Genomic DNA, 24,582 nt, shown 5'->3' on the forward strand with positions numbered 1-24,582 from the left:
GAAAGAATTATACATTATTTTTATATGAAATTAGTAGAAAAAACAAAACATGTGTCAAAGATGAACTTTAACGTAGTTGAAACAACCTCCCAAATGATAAGTTTTCTTTTTTGGGTCGTCCCACAAATTTTGACACATTTTCAAATAATGTATTATTACCAACTCTCTCCTACTTTATTACTTTTATTATCTTCTCTCTCATACTTTATCACTTTTATACTTTATTACCTACACACTTAAAACACTAATTTACAACTCCTTAATTTCCGTGCCGAAATCAAACGTGTCAAGATTCGTGGAATGAAAAGAGTATTTAATATAAATCTTGGAGCTATTTTTGCCCCCCCCCCCCCCCACTAAAATGGTAAAAGATAGTTATTGCACCGTTTCATCGTTATTTAGAATATAATTATCATTTTTTTGTTTTATATGATATACGTGTTGTAGATAAAATTAAAATGAAACTTGGTCGAAATTAAATAAGATCACATAACTATTACACAAAGATAGAACAAGACTTAAAAAAAACTCGATTAATTCAAATCCAAGTAAATTTTAAATACTAAACAATAATTTTGTACATCAACAAATACAAGCTACAATCAACTAAGAGGAAGATAAACTTACGTCATACTCCCTCCGTCCCAATATTGTTGGCCACATTCTTTTCGGCACAGAGATTAAGAAATAGATAGTTAGTGGAGATTAAGTGTGGTCCCTACAATTTAATGTATTTTGTGAAATTTAATTAAATTATTAATTAAGTCTTTCTTGAACCTAAATATGTGTCTTCTTCTCCACTTTCCGGCCGACAGCGACGCTGGCGCCGGCACCGGCGACCGCGACAATCTCCCCAAATTTTCTGCCTATGCTTTGTCAAAAACCAAATCAACCCCAAAAAATCAAAAATCAAAAAATCAAAACCAAATCAACCCCAAAAAATCAAAAACAAAAAAATCAAAACCAAATCAACCCCAATTTCCTCAAAACCAAATTAGAGGAGGGAGAAGGGCGGCACCGTGAAGAGGGAGAAGAGGACCCAGGATTCGATTTTCAGCCCAACACTGCTGTCGTCGTCGTCGCCGTCGCCCATAACCACTGGTCCTCCAAATCGCGCGGTGAAAGGGAATCGCAGCCACCGCCTGAATGCCCTAGCCCCCAGGCTTCGATTTTCAGTGAATCATTGAAGAGAGAGAAGAGAAAATTGGCGACGAGGGAGAAGGAAGAAGGGGGCAGCGCCCAAATCGGCGAAAAAGCCCCAGCCCCAAACCAGAGCAAACCCGCGCTGGCGACGAGGTGGGCGGTGACGCCGGTGGTGCTCTGTGCGTGTGCGTGCGCAACAAGAAAGAGAGAGGGAGAGAGAAAAGACGAGGGAGAGGGATGATGTCGTTGTGAAGGAGCTCGACGCCGGCGTCTGGCTCGCCGACGAGCAAAGACGGCGGTCGTACTGGGGAGGGGCGGTGGTGGTAAGGGGGAGGGCTGAGTGTGGGTGTGTTTGTGTGTGTGTTTATTTAAGAGGGGTTTAGTTAGAAACTTAAATTAAATTAATTAATTATATTTAATTAAAGTAAATTTTGTCATTTTTAGAAAGTAATCAGCAATAATGGGACAATTCAAAAAGAAAATGTGGCAAACAATATTGAAATTTATTTGGATCTGGATATGTCCTCAAAAATATTCTACGCACTTGTACGATTTTTAAATAAAAATAAACCAATTTATTTTGAATTCCGTATCATTATTTTTGGGGTTTTTCCGGGGAAATATAATATACACCGACCACAGTTGAAAGTAGAGAAGAAACAGTTTGTTTCATTTTCCACACCGAAAATCCATGGCGTCCAAAATGAAGCTCCTCTCTCTCCTCCTCCTCTTCTCTCTCCTAAACCTCTGCGCCTCATCATCCCCCACCGACCCACCGGCTCCGAAGCCGACGGTCTACGAAATCCTGCCCAAATTCAGCCTCCCCAGCGGCCTCCTGCCGGACTCCGTCGTCAGCTACACTCTCTCAGACGACGGCCAATTCGAGGTCTATTTGGAGAAACCCTGCTACATACAGTTCGATTACTTGGTCTATTACGACCAGAAGATCACCGGGAAGCTCAGTATCGGCTCGATCAGCGATTTGAAGGGAATTCAGGTGCAGAGATTCTACTTCTTCTGGTTCGATGTCGACGCGATCAAGGTTGACTTGCCGCCTTCCGGCAGCATCTACTTCACCGTTGGGATCATCAACAAGGAGCTCGAGGTTGACCAGTTCTTGACTGTTCGTTCCTGCAAGGATAATGCCGTGACTTCGAGGCCGGTTGTTGAGGTATAGTTAATGTTGTTCTGTCCTTAACTTTAATTTAGGGTTTCGTGTTTTTCTTGATTGTATATTTGGGGGGTTTTGATTGTATTGATTGTTTGATCGCTCCCGTGTTGTGAATTGGATGTTTTTGACTGATTTAGGAAGAATACACGAGATATAACATAAAAGTGTGTGAGGAAATGAACCAAGTTGAAAGGCTGCTGGTTCTGTGGGTTTTTGTGTTTGTTTTGTATATAATGTGTTTGGGGAAAATGTGATGTTTGTAAGCATTATGTCAAGAAAGTGTGATTTGTTAAGTTTTGGTGAGTTGGAGAATGATGTTACTTTGTTTATTATCCTTCACTTATTTGGAAATGCTCTTTATTACTGCGGTGATATGGTGTTGCTGTTTTACTTGTTATGTTTTAATTGTTTAGCTTCAGTAGGTTAGTGTAAATTATTTTGTAGAACGAGTTTGATCTTTTCCCGAGTATTATGTTTGAATACTACGGAGTTTGAGAAGTCGAACATCATACATTTTACCTTATTAACACTTGTAGATCTAGAGGTGAATGAGAGGTGGACAGTATCTCAATTCTTATAGTTGAAGTGAATCGTTTGGTTCGGGAAATAGTTTAATATTGCTGTGAAATCTGTATTTTGTAGATAGTTAGGTACATTGAGGAATTGTTTGTGTTCCTAGCGTGTAGGTTGTATGATTGGTGCGAGAGTCCCTCGTGCAGTTGAGTTCTAGTATTTGATGTTGTGTGAAAAAGATCAAAATGCAGTATGTATCTCATGCATGTCAATATCGCACGGCACTAATACTAATGAAACTCACATTGAGCAATCTATGTCTACTCTAATAAGAAACGTGACTGCATTTTATGTCTTTTTGTAATGCCATGTTGCATTTCTGGCTATGTCTCGCAATGTTATAAATATATTTATCAAACGTTATACCGAACTATGGTGCCTAATTAGCACCTCCTTAAAATGTCGCAATATTTGACAATCAAACCATTATGGTTCAATGTGAATGCATTGTTCATGTATGGACACAATGCCAGCTCTTGGATCACATCTACTTGTCAGATTGTTTGGGTTCGACATAAGTGCTGAAATTCCTTGTATGTGTTACATCTACTAAATGTTGTAGTATAGTGACTAGTGAGTAATACATGTTAATGCTTTATGCTGCAATTCCTTGGATTTGTTACATCTACTAAATGTTGTAGTATAGTGACTAGTGAGTAATACATGTTAATTCTTTTTCGATGCAAATTTTGTGCTGCTAACATGTTAGAGATTCACCTTTTGTCACTGCATTTGCTATTCGGGCTCCAGTTTAAGGTTCACAGTGTAAACTAAGTCGTCCATTTTCTTGCAGATTCCAACTTCAGTGGATGACATCCCGATGCTTGTAACGGAATAGCCTACTGAAAGTAAGTTCCTTATCTGAGGATGCTGGCAATGTAATCGTTGACTACTATGCTCATGCAGTGTAACTATCTAGTTATAGTATATGTGGCTAAGCTCAAGCTGTCTCTCTCTTTTACACGAGGAAGCAAGGAGGTCGCGTTTTATGTACTATATCAAACTTTTATCCGAGTCTGAGATCTGAGTATGAGAAGCAGAAACTTGTATTTGAATATGATGGAATGAAATCTGAAATAATATTGTCCTACATTTGACTTACTATGCTTTGTATAGTAGTCGCACTAAATCACACTATTAACCTGTCAAACTGAAATTTTGCCAGTGTATCTTCTCCTCTTTATTCTTTATTAAGAGATATAGTTGGCAATGAATTTGTGTTTGTGGAATTTTTATCATAGAGATAGAAAGTGGCTACACTGAATTTACCAAAAATAGGTTAGAAAAAAACAAGTCTAAAAAGCTAGTTGGATTTTTATGATAATAATTACATTATATGTTTATATTATACTTGAATATGGAGTATAATGTATTGTGTTGTAGTGGTTGCAAATTTAGTCTATTAAAGTGAAGGTTTTGGTTTTACAATTTGCGAACAATATTCTTTTTATGCTTAATAGTACAATTGAATAAGCTCAAATGGCATGAGTTGATCTGAATCTGGTTATATTAGAGCATCACCAACGCTTGCACCCATAGTGGGTGCAATAGAAGGGGTCCCACTTCTATTGCACCCACTCCAACAATGGTATTGCACTCACTTGGGTGCAATAGATTTTATTTTATTTTTGAATTAGTTTTATTCTAGTTTTCATTTTAAATTTACAATAATTGATAAATTAAAATTTCATTGAATTAAAATTCAAATCCTACATTGATTGAAATAAAGTTGCAATACAAGAAATTAAAATCCTAAATTACTTAAATTAAAACAAACATAAAATAAAAAATCCTAAAAATCTACGGGATGTTCGTTGCTTGATCTCCGCCACCTTGTACATGTGAAACGCCAATTCGTCGGGATTCATTTGAGAGGTGTCCCGGCTCATCAACATGCTATCGGCGAGGTCACGTTGAACTTGGGAGAACGTTTCCATTGCATTCACCATATTCGCCATGTACCCGAGAGCTTTTTGGTTATCCTCCGACGTCTTTTCGGCCTTTTTCTTGCCTTTCCGTTTGTCTCTCTTGACCGCCTTTTGCCCTTGGGGCCGGGTGGAGATACTCGCGTCGCTAGAAGTCGTTGTGGGAAGACCGTCGGACCCTTTTGATCGTTTGTCCGAATAGACATCGGAGTGAACATCCTCGCCGAGACTTGCAAATTTCTTGGACTTGCGCAAGATCTTCCATGCATGCGAATACCGGAACGGAACACGGTACTCGGCTAGCCACATTGCCTCTGCTTGCTCCAGGATTTGACCATCACTCATGCCTGATTTCCATTGATCGTGACATTTTTTGTGCATGACCTCAAACCTCTTCGAATCCTTCGCCACCCATTGAAAGTGAGATTTGATTTGCGTGACGTCGCGTGAAATAGATCCTCGGGGCTTTTCAGTGTTGTATTGGGTGCAGAGGGCGCCCCAAAACTTCGCCCCTTTTTGGTCGACACCCACCACAGAGTCGTGGGTGTGCTCGCAATACAAACGGCAAATTAGCACCGTTTCTGGCGGAAAATAGTTGCTACGTTTGGCCGCCGGCATAGAAGCAATCTCCTCCACGTCGGGCTCGGGGTTGGCAACGGCGGCAAAGCGGGGGTTCAAATTGGTGGCCGCCGCTTGAAAGACATTCGATTCTTGCGTGAACGACGAGAATCCTTGCCTGGAAGCATTTGATTCGCCGGGGGATGGATTTTGAGGGTGTTCACGCCAATAGTTGCTCCAATCGCCTTCCATTGCTATTTGTTGAAATAATGTAGAAGATGAAGAAGAAAATGAGGAGAATGATGAATGTTTGAGGATGAAGAAGAAAATGAGGTATTTGTAGATGTATATATAGAGGTGCTATAGAATTAAAAAAAAAAAAAGCCAACGGGAAAAAAAAAACGGATAGAAAAAACGGCTACTGCCGATTTTAAATTTTGTTTTTTAATTTTCCTTTTTTTTTTTGGTTTGAAAAGGGGCGCGTGTAAACACGCCCCCTCCTTCGCTCCCACAAACGCCGAGTGTGATCCATCGCCCCCCCCCCCCCCTCACACCCGGGTGCAGCAACGGCGCTGGGTGCGATAGGCCGGGTTCGATCCGGCCTTCGCACCCAGCGTTGGTGATGCTCTAATCAAATTTTCAAATGGAATAAATGAAAATTTTAAAATTATGCATAATGTAAGGATCAGATAAAAAATTAGATAACCTATTATATATTAAAATTATATAATTCATTGTAGAAACTTTGAATGATCATAATATGGTTCATTTTAAAATTTAATTTTTACATATAATATATCAAATTAAAATACTTATCACGATCATTAATTCAATTATATATTAGTGACAATATATTTTTATGACTAAAATAATACTAATAATTTTGAGAAACAGTGAAACAGTATGATTAAGAAAATAAAGAAGAAAGAGAGAGAAAAAAAGGTACCCGCAATTTATTTAAAATTAAAAATCAAAATCAGTTCGCACTTTCCAGATTAATGTCTACTAACTTTTTCTCAAAAAAAAAACTTCCACTTACTTGATTTTGTGGCATAAAATGTGCAGAAAAAAATATTCAAAATAAATAAATATTAGGGTTAATTGCATGAAAATACACGAATTATAGTCATTTTTTCATTCTGCACACGAACTTTGAAACTTACATTTTTAATCATGAACTTTATATTTGTTCCAATTTTTCCATAAAATTAAAGTCCAGCAACCGGAAAGCTGACGTGTCTTTAAACATAACATTCGTATGTAACACGTCATTAATTAAAATGACGTGGCACGAAAACAACGTCGTTTTAATACTGGTCTATCGCTCCTTGCTTTGCCGCCTCCATCTCCGGCGAGGGCTGCCATCGGCAGCCACGCTGCAGCGCCTCGCCTCCACCCCTCGCTCTAAATTGAAAATCCTAGCTCCCTCAATCCCAATTCCAACAACAGCCACTCGGCAAAAATCATCGGTTCCGCCGTACCTTCGACACCTCCCTCTCGCTTGACTCTCTTCCATTGTCGCGTACAGTCATGGACCGCCGCTGCCACCTCTCCAGCCCGATGCCATCCTCTTTCCCTCTCTATTCTAACCCTCTACCCAACAAAACCCTCAAATTGAAAACCCTAGTTCCCTCAATTTCACAGCCCTCTCTCCCAATTCCAACGACAGCCACCCGACGAAAATCGTCGGCGTCGCCGCCCCTTCGACACCTCCATCTCGCCTGACTCTCCTCCACCTAAAGCCCTAAATCAGAAATCTTTCCCCCTCAAACACCACCAGTCGCCTCTTTTCCTCACGCTCAACCGTACAACAACAACATCAATCGACTCTCCTCAAACACCGCCAGTCACCTTTATTTTTTTCTTTCCAAGTATAATTCTAAACATTTAAAATGACAATACTAACATATACTAGTATTTATAATTCTAAGAAAAACATATACTAGTATTTACGAACAGAGCTAGCTACCAAATGTAGCCCAATCAAACTCGAAATACAAATTAGGTCCAAACAATTGAGTAAATCCTTACACGATTTCGTCCCCTTTTGATGATAAATGTTCTTTCTCTTTTTTTTTTTCTTTTTTTTTTTTTTTTTTTTTTTTTTTTGAGAAAGAGGACGTGTATATTAATCACGAAAGATCATCCAATACAGTATCCATCAACTAAGATCAGAAGTCTTCCGTCCAACAGACGGACTCATAAAGGTTCTTAGCAAACTGAGCTAGTCTATCAACAACGCGATTAGCCGAGCGTTGCATACAGGGGCGGAGCTAGGGATGGGGTAGGGGATTATTGCCCCCGCCCCCCCCGGGAATTTTTAAAAATAGTAGGGTTACTTTTGTAATTTTATTCATGATTTTATTTGCCAATATTCCTTTGATCCACCAATTCGTGTCCTAGTTTTTAATTTTAGTTCGTCCACCAATTCGTATGCTACTTATTTTTAGTAACTATGTCCTTAACAAATAAATTATTTTTCTTAAAAGTTATGCCTATTTCTCCACTCAACAAATAAACAGTACATTTTTTCTTAAAATTCGTGCCACCTTCCCCTAGGACACAAATTGGTGGACGAAGGGAGTACGATTTTATCTTCATCATTATTGTGTTGTGGTATTTTATACTATAATCCATATGTAAGCTTTAGAGTTAAGGTATTGAAAAAGTAAAGACATAATTAATTTATGCATATCATGCTTGGATTGGATTGTAGAGATTTATTTTTCAAATTTTAAATTGAAAATTACTTTGCCTTAGAAAGTTTATGGGATTTTGGCAAATAAAATCATGAATTATTTCGAATTTGTAATTTTAACGTGACTTTTGAGTGTGACGAATTGAAATCACTATTTTTTCAATTTTGCAATTCCATTCCCCATTTTTTTTCCGATCGCTAGGATGTTGAATTGGAGCTTACGTGGATTAACAAAGACGATGTCGTTTCAATTAAAAATTTCTCTAAATTAAAAATAGACTGTATACAATATTTGCATCATAATTTTCAATATTTAGTAATTTTATTGCAAACTACGTCGTAACATGAATATTACGTGGAGAACTAATCCACATAAACTCCAATCAACAATCCGACGATTAGAAAAAATTAGGGGGACAAAATTACAGAAATTGAAAAGATGGTGATTTAATTCTCCACATTTCTAAAGTCACTTTAAAATTGTTAATTCGAAATAGTTCATGATTTTATTTGCCAAAACCCCAAATTTTATCCAACTTGATTTTTTAAGTTGTTTTGTATGATTTTGAAAATTTGTTTGAAATGTATTTTTTGTAATTTAAATTTAAATGATATTATAATTATGTTAATGATTATTATTTATTTTTAATTTAATTTAATTTATTATATATTTTTTATTTTTTAATTTAATTATTAATTTTATTTAAAAAAATTGGACCCCCCTAAATCGAAAGTCAAGCTCCGCCCCTAGCTGCATATGCCGAACACCACGAAGGAAGCTACTTCGTGCGACCTGTAGGATGTCACAAATGTTTATCCTCGTTCGGGTTCGCCATGGTCCTTGCAGCTAAGAGTGAATCCGTATAGATGACTATATCATCGAGCACCAGCTCCAAACTCATAGTAATCCCATGCACTACAGCTATGATCTCAGCCATCATTACATTGGAGGTAGTGATAACACTCATATTTTCATGGTTTTTAATATTTATATGATGTCAATTTTATGGGGAATTGAATGTTTGATGATTGTTTTGTGCTTAAATTGTTTTATCTTGTGAAACATAGTACTTGCTCGTACTTTGATGAATTTTACAGAAATATGGAGTCTGAATTTGAGCCTATTGTATTAATGAAAGTTGTAGTTCGTCTCGATACGAGTTCGTAGGCGCAAACGGTTCGCAAATCCGAGTTCGAACAAGGAAGATATGACTGAAACAAGAATTAAAGTCGCGCGCAGCAGTGAATAGTGCCCAATGGAAATTTCTGAATTTTCGAGATTTTGCGAGATTTTCGGATTTTATTAGTATTTTTGAACTCTGTACTGTATTTATCTTCTGTGCCTATATATAGGTTCTCTTTTGACTATTTAGAGTTCCTAACTTTAGTTTTAAGTTCTATAGCTTTTAGTTTTCATTGCTTTCCAGTTTTTAGAGTTCTGATTGGATTTCTGCAAGGATTGAAGATTCAAGATTATTCTTCCAGTTTTATTCAGAGTTTTTATTTAATTCAGTTCTTTCAATTGTTGTCTTTTTAATTATGCTCATGTTTTCTTTTGCTATGTCTGGCTAGGTTTTCTTTTCTCAAGCCGCCCACTTCTTCCAGTGCATCTTCCTTATGTGAAGCAAAGTCAAAATGAGGTTTGGTGATGAGCCCATATTTGTGCTCGTTTTTGTGTCTGTTTTAGATCTACATAGAGTCATTTTTTTTTGTTAGTGTCTTGTGCTTGGGAGGGCATAGTTCGGAAGAGAATCCACTTTTGGGGCATAACGTGCAGGTAGGTTTTGGAACGATGCCTCTATCACTTTTGGTTGGCTTGGCGGTGTCTTTGCAAAGTTAAGTTTGAAGAGGGTATTGTCAATTTTCACGCCTGTATCCTTGCCGCTGATATGATGCTTGACTTGCCATTACCCAACGCCTGTTTCCAGCTAAAGGGGAGAGAGTCTGGCAACCTCCGAAGGCTGGTGTTCTTCAGATGGATGTGGATGTCGCGTTCCAAGGTAGTGGACAGCGTGTGGGTATTGCTTTTATTATAAGAGATTTCCATGGCACGGTGGTTGCGGCGGGGAGTCAATCGGCAGGCTATACAGTTACAGTCCTTATGGCAGAACTTCATGCCATGATTATCAGCATTGGGTTTTGTCTTTAGAATGATATTGGTCTCGTTACTATCTTTTCGGACTTTATACATGTTCTTCATGAGACGTATAAGGGATCAAACTCCTTAAATGACAAGCTATGGGAGGTTTTCGAACATGCGAGGAGGCACATTGTGATTAATTTCTATCATATGCGGTGTGAGGCTAATTCGGCTGCAGATGAGCTAGATTTTTCATCATGACTTCTTGATATTGATCATTCAGATATATATATATATATATATATATATATATATATATATATATATATATATAGGGAGAGGTTCAAATAAGAACCATTAATAAAATAAGAACAGAGAACCATTTTAAGTCATTCGATCATTAAGATCTACGGTGAATGCATCATCTTGGTGGATGGATGCAGATGCTGGGTTCGAATCCTGAAGGGAGCAAAAAAATTATTTTTTTTGGATGCATTAAATTTAATAGCGGATGCATTAATTTGTATAACAGACGCAGTAATTTTATTGGTTCTTATGTTCTCACGATAATTGTGGTTCTCACTATAACTGCACTATATATATATATATATATATATATATATATATATATATATATATATGAGATCATATAGATCCCAATGCTTATAATAGATCCTTAGATCCAAATCTTGACCACACATTTATGACATGTGGCGCATCAAGATGGTGACACGTGGCAAGGAGCTTCCAAGCATTCCAAGGCAAAATCTGGAGGGGTAAAATTGGAATGTAATTTTCGGATTTAATAATTAAATATATATATATATATATATATATATATTTTAGATTTTCTCAAAATAGATATATTTTAGATGCATATAGTTTCACACAAAGATGCATAAAGTTTTCACATGAAATGCATAATTTTGAACAGAAAAATGCATTTAATTTTTCTAGTTTTGGTATTTTCACCACCCCACCCCATACCACCCCCCAACCCTCCCCATCCATTACCACCCCCAAAAATAGGCATGTTTCACGTGCATATAAAATCAAACAAAAATGCATAAAGTTTTCACATAAAAATGCATTAAATTATACAAAAAATGCATTTCATTTTAATAAATCTGGTAGTTTCGCCACCCCACCCCACCCCCCTCCCAAATTTTTTTTTTTCAAAAACTGATTTTCTGATTGCTGGCCCACCCCCACCCACCCACCCCCCCCATTTTTTTTTAAATCTGATTTTCAAAAAAAAAAAAAAAAACTTTTTGGGGTGGGGGGTGGGTGGGTGGGGGGGTCAGTGGTCAGAAAATCAGTTTTTGAGAAAAAAAAAAATTGTGGGGGGAGTGGGGGGTAGGGGTGGGTCAGTGGTCAGAAAATCAATTTTTAAAAAAATAAATTTTTTTTGGGGGGGTAGGGGGTGGGGAGGGGGGGGGGGGGTTCAGGGGTGTGGGGGGGGGGGTTGGGGTGGGGTGAAATCTTATGCATTTTTATACGAAACTTTATGCATTTTTATATGAAAGTTCATGCATTCTCGTATGAAACTTTATGCATCTAAAATATACCTATTTTGAGAAAATCTAATTTTTTTTTTTTAATTTCGAAAATTACATTCCAATTTTACTCCTCTCCAGATTTTGCCTTGAAATGCCTTACCACGTGTCACCATCTTGATGCGCCACATGTCATAAAATGTGTGGTCTAAATTTGGATCTACGGATCTATTATAAGCATAGGGATCCACCGGAACCCAACCATATATATATATATATCCTTTCTTCTTAAAAAAGATATTTGAGAGAACTCATTATAATATTTAATGAAGTAGTTTCGATATCTTTTGTAGCGTGTGGAGTCTCTTTGGAATAGTATGCCGGCTCTTATCTTATTAAACAAATTGCATATAATTAGAACTTGTACCCTTCACTTTACTTAAACGAGCAAAATCATCAATAATAAGTAATTATCCAGCTCAGTCTTCCTTAGAAAAACAGTTAAAACTAATTTTATATGACATATTAATGATTTGGCCCGACTTAATTTTCAATAAGTCCATTTCATTTTAAATAGCCATATAGTATAACATTTCACATGCTAAGAGATCACGAAGTTTAATTCGTCTAATAATTTCAGAATATCTCATAAGTATGTATCTTTATATTGTTATATACGACATCAATATTCTCTTAAATGCATGTTAGAATATTAACGATGTTATTTCCATAAACTATAAAGTGTCCACTTATAATATGATATTCAATTGATGTTGTTATTATTTATCTAATATTATTTTGCTTCACTAAACAATTAATTATATAATTATATTCACAATTTGTCAAAACAAGAGTAACTAATCTAGAGTTTAGAGATACTAACTACTAAGTACTTGGGACTAAGACAGGTGGTCGGATCATTGATCAAGGATGATTAACAAGTGGATAACAAAAAACTAAAAATAAATTAAACTCAATTATCTATCTCCACACTCCACCATTTAATGAAAAGGGGGGGACCCATCCATTTAATTTATACTCCCTCCGTCCACGAATCATCTTCCTGTTTGCCTCTAAAATTTTGTCCACCAATTAACTTCCTACTCTGCTTTTTGGACATATATACCCTCCCTTACTTTTTAAATTACTACACTTTATCAATTGGACCCACCACACTTTACCATTACTTGTCTAATTAATCCAATTTTGAAGTTAATTAAATGGAGTAGTATATTTCGAATTTTTCAGTTTATTTATTTATTTTCTGAATTTTCAGTTTATTTATTTATTTATTTTCTGAATTTCAAGTTTATTTATTTATTTATTTTTGTATTTTCAGTTTATTTATTTCCAGTTTGTTTATTTATTTATTTATTTCCAGTTTATTTATTTATTTTCCTGATTTCCAGTTTATTTATTTATTTTATTTTTTTTGAATTTTCAGTTTATTTATTTCCAGTTAATTTATTTATTTATTTAATTATTTCCAGTTAATTTATTTATTTTCTGAATTTTCAGTTTATTTATTTATTTATTTTTGAATTTTCAGTTTATTTATTTTCTGAAAAATTTATTTCCAGTTTAATTATTTATTTATTTTCTGAATTTTCAGTTTATTTATTTATTTATTTTCTGAATTTCAAGTTTATTTATTTATTTATTTTTGTATTTTCAGTTTATTTATTTCCAGTTTGTTTATTTATTTATTTATTTCCAGTTTATTTATTTATTTTCCTGATTTCCAGTTTATTTTCTTTTTTTTTTTTGAATTTTCAGTTTATTTATTTCCAGTTTATTTATTTATTTATTTATTTAATTATTTCCAGTTAATTTATTTATTTTCTGAATTTTCAGTTTATTTATTTATTTATTTTCGAATTTTCAGTTTATTTATTTTCTGAAAAATTTATTTCCAGTTTAATTATTTATTTATTTTCTGAATTTTTAGTTTATTTATTTATTTATTTTCTGAATTTCAAGTTTATTTATTTAGTTATTTTTGTATTTTCAGTTTATTTATTTCCAGTTTGTTTATTTATTTATTTATTTCCAGTTTATTTATTTATTTTCCTGATTTCCAGTTTATTTATTTATTTATTTTTTTAATTTTCAGCTTATTTATTTATTTTTCGAATTTCCAGTTTATTTATTTATTTATTTATTTCCAATTTATTTATTTATTTTCTGAATTTTCAGTTTATTTATTTTCGAATTTCCTGATTTCCAGTTTATTTATTTATTTATATTTGAATTTTCAGTTTATTTATTTCCAGTTTATTTATTTATTTAATTATTTCCAGTTTATTTATTTATTTTCTTAATTTTCAGTTTATTTATTTATTTTCGAATTTTCAGTTTATTTATTTTCTGAAAAAATTATTTCCAGTTTATTTATTTATTTATTTTCTGAATTTTCAGTTTATTTTTTTATTTATTTTCTGAATTTCAAGTTTATTTATTTATTTATTTTTGAATTTTCAGTTTATTTATTTCCAATTTATTTATTTATTTATTTCCAGTTTATTTATTTATTTTTCGAAATTCAAGTTTATTTATTTATTTATTTTTGAATTTCCAGTTTATTTATTTTCCAGTTTATTTATTTCCAGTTTGTTTACTTATTTATTTATTTATTTCCAGTTTATTTATTTATTTTCTCAATTTTCAGTTTATTTATTTATTTATTTTCGAATTTTCAGTTTATTTATTTTTTGAAAATTTTATTTCTAATTTATTTATTTTCCAGTTTAATTATGTATTTATTTATTTATTTTCTGAATTTTTCAGTTTATTTATTTATTTATTTTCTGAATTTCAAGTTTATTTATTTTTTGAAAATTTTATTTCTAATTTATTCATTTAAATGCTTTCATTTAATTCACCTAATAAAATAATGCCAAATAGTTAGTGCAAGATTAGTAAAAGTAACCACAATACATTAACACTACCCTTTTAGTCTTTTACACCACCTTTACACCACCTTTTTCAGCTTTCTTAAAACCCGTGCCGAACACCAAATAGGAAGATGATTCGTGGACGGAGGGAGTAATTAATAATAAATCACCCAAGGGCACACGTCATATTATATCGTCCAATTATATTAAGCTGCGGAAATTTCAATTCAAGCTAATTTTGCAATTAACTCACTTTCAAATTCCGTATTGCGCAATCTTTTCTAACTTGATGGTCTGGCGGCTAGCCGGCGGCGCCACCGCCGTCTGCCGTCAAGATATAATCCAAAAAAGTTGGTAGCTACGTGTAACTTTTTTTACGCAAAATATAGAGAAATCAAATTAGTACAGAAAATGGTGCCTATTTAATGAAACATGAATGAATGCATAATTTGAGATTAGAGAATTATAAATTAGATGTTTGAATTTTTTAAAGTCAAACTATTTAAAACATACAAATAAGTAGTAATGGCATAGAGTTAAAAACTACATATATAGTATACGAGAGGAAAAGTCCACGGTAGTGATTAATTATAAGGTCCAATTATTTAGACGTATTTCCTATAAAATATTAGAGCTCGTGTCTTCGTGTTAAAGTAAATTTGTGAAGTATTTTAATTGTTTGAGCGAATAATTTCATTTCATTTCACGAAATATTTATATGTTCTTCAGTCTTAGTCTTTTTCTTTTCATTCCCATGTAAATTTGATACAATAAATGCATATATTGCCATTAAAAACAAAGAAATCAAATCAATCAAACGTCTAGAATTAACTTTTTTCTAGACCATTACGAGGGTGTTTGGTTAAGCTTATTTTAAAGAGCTTATAAGCTTTTGTAGCTTATAAGATGTTTCAAGAGCTTATAAGATGTAATTTTTAAGAGCTTATAAGTTGTCAAAGTGTTTGGATAATTGAGTTTATAAGCTAGAGAAAGAATTTTTTGTTAGAGAGAGAAAATCGAAGAAAAATAAAGTTGAATGATATATAATGAAAATAATAAATTATAGTTAAAAAATATTTGTAAAATGATTGTTGGGGTTAATTTCCTAAAAGGTTACCAAACTATATTTCTTATATCAAATTGGTAACCAAACATTAATTTGTATCAAAATGGTTACCCAACTTATATTTTGTATCATTCAAAGTTTCTAATTAATTTTGATGCTAATTCTATCCTAAGTGGAAACCAAAATACCACATAAGCAGACTAACTTCCTAATCAAAATACGGTAAATACACTTAAAATAAAACTAATCTAAACCCAATCAATCCATGTGGAAACCGTAGTTTCTTCTCCAAGTTTCTTCCCCTAAAATCAAAATCTCCTTCAAGGCGGGGGAGAAGATGATACAATAAAATGAAAGAGTTAATAATTAATACACCAAGCAATAGAAACCAAACAATCAACGGATTATTATTTGAAAAGCAATCAAATTTATATAGCACATGCTAGATTCCAAATTACACTGTGAATAAATGATTTTGTCAACAGTCTGTTAGTCGTTAACTTTAATGACAAAAATTTGGGTACAACCAGTTCGGATCGACCCGATCCGACCAGCCGACCCTGGTCAACCTTGATCGGTCAACGGTCAATGGCCAACTGTTGACTGTTGACTTTTCAAAAATTATTATTATTATTTTTTTATGTTTTCGAGTCAAGCAAGGGGGACCGAAAGCCTCAGAGCGAGCTAAATAATATTAATGTTGCCACAATTATTATCTATAGATTAGGCGAAGGCGGAGACAGAAAAAAAAAATGAAAAAGTCAATGGTCAATGATGACCGCTGACCGGGTCGGGACGGGGCGGGGCATGGCGAGGCGGGCAGGTGTTGCATGATACACTTTAGTGCTTCTCAACTTTAATACACAACTCTTTTGCTTCCCAAGATCGACTTTGCCTCCGTTTTGAATTGAATGTTGCAATTGTCATCCAAATTAAGGAAAGCTAGCGGGAAGCGGGTATCTTCGCTGAAATTGTGAAGAAAAAAAAGGTCACTAATTGAAGGCCCAGAAAATGAATCTTGAGATAAAAAAATAATAGTTATAGTTAATATGAGGAGCACGAAGTAAGATGAGAGAGAAATGGTGATGGGTGATGATGTTGTGGGGGGATCAACAACAGGGTTGAATCAATACTCGACGACAGCGAAGAAACTTCCGTTTCCAGGTGCGGCTTGCATTAGTTTTTTTTTTATTATTTACTTTATTTTTATTAGAAAGTGTCGTGGCAAATTTTTTAATGATTCAGCTTAAATGGAATAGTCTATACAGTTTTTCGGTTGCCACGTAGGATAAAATTAGCATCAAAATAAATTAGAAAGCTTCAATGATATAAAATGTAACATGGGTAATCATTTTGAAACAAATTAAAGTTTAGTTACTAATTTGATACAAGTCACATAGTTTGGTAACCTTTTAAGAAATTAACCCTGATTGTTGCATAGTATAAGATTATAAAAAAATAAGTTAGGGCAGATGAACTTATTTTTTGGGGAGCTTATTTTTGGAACTTATAAGCTGTTTGAGAGCTTATTTTGCCAAACACTTTAGATGAACTTATAAGCTCCTAAACAGCTTATAAGTTGTTTTGAGGAGCTTATAAACTCAGCCAAACACCCTCTAAATATATTTGGCGACGTATTATATACGCAAAAGAAAGAAGAATTGGAAAAAAAAAAAAATCACTTTAATGATCTGTACATGTACAAACAAGCAGAAAGAGCTAACAAACTTCAACCTAAGCCATGATTTCACAGCAAACTATATTCTATACATGTCACACCATTTTCCTTCCCTCAAACACATTTCACAACTAAGCCCACATTATTGTGGGCTTAAATACATCAATTTAAAAATTAAAAAATAATACGCACATGAAATTCTCTATTTCAAACATACAAACTTATATTTGACTGATCGGGTATTAATTAATTCTATCTTTCGATGTCCAATCCAATTTTGAGAAAGCTCTTAGGCTGGTCTACCTTACTCTGATTAATCTTCTTTTGTGCCTCCACATCATCCACATCGTCCTCATCGTGCAACACAAATTTCGATAAAGATTGATATTGAACCTCCTCCAAATAAAATCGGATCATAATCATGTAAAGAGTGACGGCAAAAATAATGACTCCAATAACATACCAACTAAATTGAATGTTGACTAATGACTTAGCACGTTCAAGAGTCTCTTCTCCGTGGCACCGCACCACTTGGTGGCCTTCCTCCAAGTTCATGAAGCAACCCTTAGGAATTAGGGTAGGGGTCCATAGCATGAACCCCATAACCATAAGCCAAACACCTTGAAATAATATACTAACCGATCTCACGAAGCTATTCAAGAAACTATTGGGATAATTAATGCCCAAAAGAGTTGTGACAAGTGATACAAATATTGCAATTTGTAGTAGCCAATGGTATTGGCCCTCCACCCCCATGTGGTCGGCGGAGTGGAGGTGGAAGAGGAGGAGTTGCTGCCCAAACGCCACGGCGCCAAGCAAGTTGGTGAGGCCGTATCGAGCCGGGGGGTTAAGTTTGTCGAGCAAGAGTGAGAATAGGGCGTAGACGAAGAAAGTGAGGGATATATTTGAGTGTTCGAAATTGTGTAGGTGGTTGGAAGGGATGGTCCCATCCGGGGCGAGCGGCTGGTGCCGGTGGGGCCCGATGAAGAGCTCCATGGATATGGACATGGAGCATCCGAACATGATCAAGTAGAGCTCCAAATACTTGATTCTTGAAGTAGGGAACCATGGTGGTGAGGTGTAGTTTTTGGGGTGGAGGGCATGGAGTTTGATGTGGTTGAATAAGTGCCATAATCCAATGATAAAGAAGCCAAATCCAGGTGCCACATGCCCAACTAGGGTGCCCATATGGTTTTATTTGGTTGGGTTGAATGTTTTCTTTATGTAATTTGGGATGAGAGAGAGATTGTGGGATGGAAAGGGATATGAGAATTGGGGGGAGTTTTATATGTGGTTTTGATGATAAAAATTTGAAAATTTGTAATGTCTAGAGGGTTCTAAGAGGGTAGAAAGTTTGAAATTGTTTAGTGTTTTGAATTCAATTTGTTTCTCTTTTCTTGATTGGCTATGTTTGAAGGCTTGGGAAATAAGATAAACAAGAGTAGACCATGGACCAATCCTACCTGTCTAGGGAGGCATGAAATGAGGGTTTGGATGAGGGGTTAGTAAATATATATTCTAGAATATTTCATTAGCGGAGGCTATGATCAATGTGAAGGGAATTCATGTGAAAAAAAGTCAAAAGAAAATCATCAAACAAAATTAAACAATTTTGACTTTGGAGAGTTTTAGGGAAGGTTCGGTATATTTTTTATATACCATCTCCTCACTTCATTCCACTTATATAATTTACATATATATGCACTTATAATATTTTCAATCAATTGTTATTTTTTGTAATGATAATAATGAAACACAAAAAAGTGTAATAAATCTGGTTTTTTTTTTTTTTTTAATAAATCTGGTTTTTTAGATTAAGACTTGTTAAAAGTTGTGGTTGGCAAGAAAACCCCAAATTAGAGAATTAATTAGGCAATTACACCTTTGAGAAAAGTGACGTGCTTTAGATACGATTCTTTGCTCTAGAATTTTGGGTTTGTTAGGAAAAAAAATGCAAGTTGTAGATAATTCTTGATGCAGAAAAATTTACAAGGTTTTTAGCTATGTCAGCTAATTAAACTTTTAAGTCATATACACATTTTTTTTTTGTTTAATTAGCTTTTGCAGTGATCAATAATTGATGATTAATTACTGGTGGTGGGCGCTCGACGGCGGTGCATTAATTAGCGATTATTGATAATGTGTTATAATAATTTAAACCTGAGTTAATAATTTATTTGGCGTGTTCTTTTGATTAAATTAACCGTATGCGTTTAACTAAAATAATAATTTTAAAATAATTAAGCTGAAAAGTTTCAATTAGCCAAGCAAGAAAGAAAGACATCAAGATACCGATTCCGGCAATAATAAATAAATAAACAAATAAAGCGGGCTGTTTTGACAAGAAGGGTTAAATCAATCAGTCCCTATATAAAATTTTATTCTCGTGTTGGGGTATTTTATTTGGACACAAACAAGTAAACAAGTAGGTAAAAGTTTTTATATTTAATCTCATGTTTATGTGAATTTACTTAAAAAAAAAAAAAAAAAACTCCGCGAAATGCTAGATAATCATTACGTCACGGATAAAGTATTAATTGCAGAGTCGAATTTGACTGAAAATAAATTATATGAAATAAATTGATTAACATGTAGTAGTATTGTTGGATAAATCAAATTGAATTTGGATTCCTTTTTATATGTTCTTTTAAAATATTTAGTTTGTCCTTTCAAAAATTAAATGTTTACTTTGTGTACAACACACAAGAATAAGATTGAGGACGATGTTTTATCATAAATCTACAAACTTTTTTTGATACGCATATAAATTTATAAATACTTATGCAAGTATAGTCATGTGTCAAAATCCTCTTTTAATGATTCATAATGTTCGATTTAAAAGATGATTCAAAACGTAACCTTTTTATTTACGACATACTTGTAACAAAATTATCGATTCTGATTTTAAAATACACACAACAAAGGGTATAAACTTGTATTTGTATTAATCAAATTAGTTTGATCAGAATACCAGCATTGTTGAAAAACAGAAGCAACCTTGACGTGAGTTTTTTTTTTTTTTTTGAGTTGTTGACATTATTATGCAGGTCAAATGGTATATGTAGCAACTAGCAACTTATTTTAGTTTTGGAGGAAGATCACGTGCAGGATGGCAGTATCACGTGGTCCCATGAAAATAAATTCAATTCGATGATCAAATTTGTACTTTCCTTTCGTCTTCAGGATAAAACATGTGAAAATTTTATGCGGTTAGGAATTAAGGAACAAATTAGCAGTTATGGGTCACAACACAAATATATGTTGAAGTTTAGAAAATTTATAAAAAGTAAACATGTAGTTGTAAACACAAATTTTTTTTGTATTTCAATTTGATAAAATACAAAATGCGTTACAAAGATAATTTGATAGATTTGAAGATAGATTTATGCGGGTTGCAATCTCTAGTTAATCCTCTGATTCTTCTCTTCCATTTGATTCTTGAACAAGCTCGAAGGTTCTTGAAATACTTGTTTTGATGACGCCAATCCAAAGGACTTAAGTCATGATTTTGGATTGAACATTGAACTTGATTTGATTTGAGAACATTCTTAGAATTTGTAAGAATGCCTTGAAGCTTTTGAACTTGATTTGATTTGATTTGAAGAACGTCTTTAGAATTTGTAAGAACGCCTTGAAGCTTCGGGATTTGGTTGATTTGATTTGAGGAAGATCGTTCTTGGAATTTGTAAGAACGCCTTGAAGCTTCGGGATTTGGTTGATTTGATTTGAGGAAGATCGTTCTTGGAATTTGTAAGAACGCCTTGATCACTTGAAGATTTGAAGGTTTGATCACTTGAAGATACTTGAATACTTGAAGATTTTGAAGGATACTTGAAGATAGGAAGATCGTTCTTGGAATTTGTAAGAACGCCTTGATCACTTGAAGATTTGAAGGTTTGATCACTTGAAGATACTTGAATACTTGAAGATTTTGAAGGATACTTGAAGATTTGAATGCTCAAATACTTGAAGATTCGAAGGATACTTGAAGATTTGAATACTCAAACGATTGAAGATTTGAAGGAGACTTGAACGTTAGATAGAATTCTTCAAGATACTTGAATACTTGGAAGAATACTTGAACTCTCCAATTCTCCGCCTCTTCTACTTGTGATACTAGAGAGAATTCTTTGTGCTCTTCGATCTTCCACTCCTTCGAGTTGTGATAATGAACACCCCAACACCTCTATTTATAGATTTTAGAGATGGGCTTCGTGGGCTTTATGGGCTTTGGGCCTTCATGCATGGGCCTTAGGGCCTTAAGTGGCCAATAAGCCCATTAATTCATTTTATTAAATATTAATCATATATATCTATTTAATTAGGAATAAAATCCTATTTAATAAAATAGAAAATATAATTGAATATTTAATTCATGAATTTACACGTGGCACGATTTAATTCGACGACAATTTCATTGTCTACAAATTGCCCCATCGAGACTTGTTTATGGACGAAATGTCTTTGGTAATAGACGAGTCTCGAAATTTATTTTGATAGTTTAAACTCTTATCGAGGAGTTCTTGATTTGGATTTGAATTTTATAAATAGTTTATACTCATATTTAGGAGTTCTTGAATTTCTTTGGATTTATAAATAGTTTATACTCGTATTTAGGAGTTCTTCATTTGATTTTGGAATTTTAAATAGTTTATACTCGTATTTAGGAGTTCTTGAATTTCTTTGGATTTATAAATAGTTTATACTCGTATTTAGGAGTTCTTCATTTGATTTTGGAATTTTAAATAGTTTATACTCGTATTTAGGAGTGCTTGAATTTCTTTGAATTTATAAATAGTTTATACTTGTATTTAGGAGTTCTTCATTTGATTTTGGAATTTTAAATAGTTTATACTCGTATTTAGGAGTGCTTCATTTGATTTTGGAATTTTAAATAGTTTATACTCGTATTTAGGAGTGCTTGAATTTTTTTGAATTTATAAATAGTTTATACTCGTATTTAGGAGTTCTTCATTTGATTTTGGAATTTTAAATAGTTTATACTCGTATTTAGGAGTGCTTGAATTTCTTTGAATTTATAAATAGTTTATACTCGTATTTAGGAGTTCTTTATTTGATTTTGGAATTTTAAATAGTTTATACTCGTATTTAGGAGTGCTTCATTTGATTTTGGAATTTTAAATAGTTTATACTCGTATTTAGGAGTGCTTGAATTTTTTTGAATTTATAAATAGTTTATACTCGTATTTAGGAGTTCAAAATTTTGCAAACTTGCTACGAATTTTTTTTTTTTTTTTTTTTTTTTTTTTTTTTTTTTTGAAGGCTAGGCCCAATATTTTATATTTGGCTACCCTTTCCAGCAACACAACTTCAATTCCAGCTAACTCCACTGTCCTTTTATCTTTTTCGCAGCAAGTTTTTTTTTTTTTTTTTTTTTTGGCCCCATAACTGAAAAAAGGGAGTTTTATGCATAGAGAAGTATTATGGCATTAAATGTAGTCTGCAACAATGTTTTTTTTTTCTTGCTTGAGAGCTATTGCAGGCTGGAAAACAGCTGGAACTCCACTCTTCGTACACTGGCAGCTATGTTTAGGGATTTGGTAGCTAGGATTTTTGGTGAGAAGTTTGCCTATAAATAGAGACAATGTTGCCACTCTTCCTCATTCACCAATTCCCTTAGCAGTAGATTTCAGTAGCCATTTGCATTTTCAATACTAGCAGTAGGAAATCTCCTCTTCTTTCTTTCCTATTTCTTTCTTTTCTTCTGCAGGCGTCGCTACCTTTTCCGGCTCGGGCTCGGGCTGCGAGGGCACGTCCTTCTCCGGGGCAGAGGGCTTCTCCGCCACCGGCGACGGCTTCACGTTCACCACCGTACCTCCGAAGCTCAGCGCCGCTGTCGGCTTTCTCGCGGTCTTCAAGATACTCCAATGCAGTTGTCGGATTTGATTCTAGATATTCCACGGGATAGGTTTTTGGTGAAATACTTTAACTCTTTCCTCAGTTTCCTTCCCAGAATTACATGTGTGGCCTGGTAGCTCTTGGCGTATTCAACTGCAACCTCCTTCAGCATGCCTGCTTCCACTGTCATCCCAAACTCAACCTGTAACTTATGAGCAGCCTCCACCATCTCTTTAAACTCCGCCGAGTTTGAGTATCTGACAAGCGTCTTGTGAGTTTCTTCCTCGATATCTGCCTTGTGTTTGTTATAGGTTGCAGTACTTGAATGCGTCTTGCTCGTGGATTTTAGCATGAGGCCACATCCCTTAGCATGAAACCTGTGTTCATCGGTGAAAGCTTCAGTTATGACAAGAAGCTTGATGATGCCGCCATATCTGAGAGATAAGTCAACCACAATGCTCCTAAGAGAAATGCTCAGCTGCTTCGAGGCGTCATGAATGATCAGCGCCCTTGTTGCCATCCCTCGTGTTGGACCGCGCCTAAACGGTGCAGTCGGAGAACGATAACTTAGCTTGTTGCTGTTTTCGTAATGCGCCGGCGAAAGGAGAGATCGGGCTTTGACACTAGAGGCGTCGAAGGTGAGAGTTAGAGGCAATCGGAGGTGCCGCAAGGAGTTCGGCAACTTAAGTAGCGAAGGGATCTTCAATCAGAGTAAGCATGTTTGCGACATTCCTCTTATTGCTTTTGAATCATACATGACATGCTCTGAAGTTTATTTGTTGTCTCATTTCCTTCGCCAACCTAGCTGCTGTCGAGAGAAAGTAGAAGCCGGAGCTTGTTTTGTTACGGTGTTTGGTGGTGAAACAATCGTGAGTTTCGGGACGGCGAAGGAGCTATATCGGCAACGACGAGGCTGTGCTCCGTCGAGGTACACTTCTCTGCAGTCTCGCCTTCAGTTTTGCACAGTCGTCGTCGTGAATGATCTTGTCACGTTTCTTCCATATCTTACTTCTCCTTCTTAGAGGCTTCGGCAGCCTTCTTTCCCCATTTACCCAACACGATCACCTTCTCCACATTATTCTTGATCGGAAAAGGGGGGCACAGGATCGGTGGAGACGTAATGGTTTGAACCGGTGGTGGCGGCGTGAGTAGGGGCGGAGCTCCAAGTATCGGCTACTGGAGCGACATCGTCCGGCTCCAGTTTCGGGTAGGGAGCATACTCGGCTGCATCAGTAGCAGCGGCGGTTTCAGAGTTGCAGGCGTTGGTTTGGGGCGCGATTTCTTCATCTTCTTGGCCTTGAGGTCGGCGCCATGGGGGTTCTTGGCGGCGTCGTGGTGGTGGGCAGTGACGCGGTTGTCTTCGCAGAGGACGCCGGCCCAGTTGCATGGGCTGCTGGCGGTGGTGTTCCAGAAGAGGGTGAGGGGAACGGAGGAGGCGGAT

At 34.9% G+C, this 24,582-nt stretch overlaps 2 protein-coding genes across 2 annotated transcripts; one reads left to right on the top strand and one right to left on the bottom strand.

Annotated features, from left to right (window-relative positions):
• Nucleotides 1-1,725: 1,725 nt before the first annotated feature.
• Nucleotides 1,726-3,988, top strand: LOC131003100 (uncharacterized). The gene is made up of 2 exons (XM_057929571.1): nucleotides 1,726-2,314; nucleotides 3,681-3,988. The coding sequence occupies exons 1-2, from the start codon at nucleotides 1,835-1,837 to the stop codon at nucleotides 3,723-3,725; spliced, it is 525 nt and encodes a 174-aa protein (XP_057785554.1). The 5' UTR covers nucleotides 1,726-1,834; the 3' UTR covers nucleotides 3,726-3,988.
• Nucleotides 3,989-17,273: 13,285 nt separating this feature from the next.
• On the bottom strand, nucleotides 17,274-18,761 carry LOC131003119 (uncharacterized). Its single transcript, XM_057929596.1, has one exon. It carries the CDS (start codon nucleotides 18,468-18,470, stop codon nucleotides 17,535-17,537), a length of 936 nt encoding a protein of 311 aa, XP_057785579.1. The 5' UTR covers nucleotides 18,471-18,761; the 3' UTR covers nucleotides 17,274-17,534.
• Nucleotides 18,762-24,582: the final 5,821 nt, after the last annotated feature.

The sequence above is a fragment of the Salvia miltiorrhiza genome, unplaced genomic scaffold, assembly GCF_028751815.1.
Source record: "Salvia miltiorrhiza cultivar Shanhuang (shh) unplaced genomic scaffold, IMPLAD_Smil_shh fragScaff_scaffold_71_2, whole genome shotgun sequence".
Taxonomy (NCBI): Eukaryota; Viridiplantae; Streptophyta; class Magnoliopsida; order Lamiales; family Lamiaceae; genus Salvia; species Salvia miltiorrhiza.

What these genes read in the sequence shown, in the direction of transcription:
- LOC131003100 (XM_057929571.1), top strand. Translation starts at nt 1,835, where the DNA reads ATGGCGTCCAAAATGAAGCTCCTCTCTCTCCTCCTCCTCTTCTCTCTC. An exon ending in CTTCGAGGCCGGTTGTTGAG is followed by an intron (nt 2,315 to 3,680) that starts GTATAGTTAATG and finishes ATTTTCTTGCAG; the next exon opens with ATTCCAACTTCAGTGGATGA.
- LOC131003119 (XM_057929596.1), bottom strand. Translation starts at nt 18,470, where the DNA reads ATGGGCACCCTAGTTGGGCATGTGGCACCTGGATTTGGCTTCTTTATC.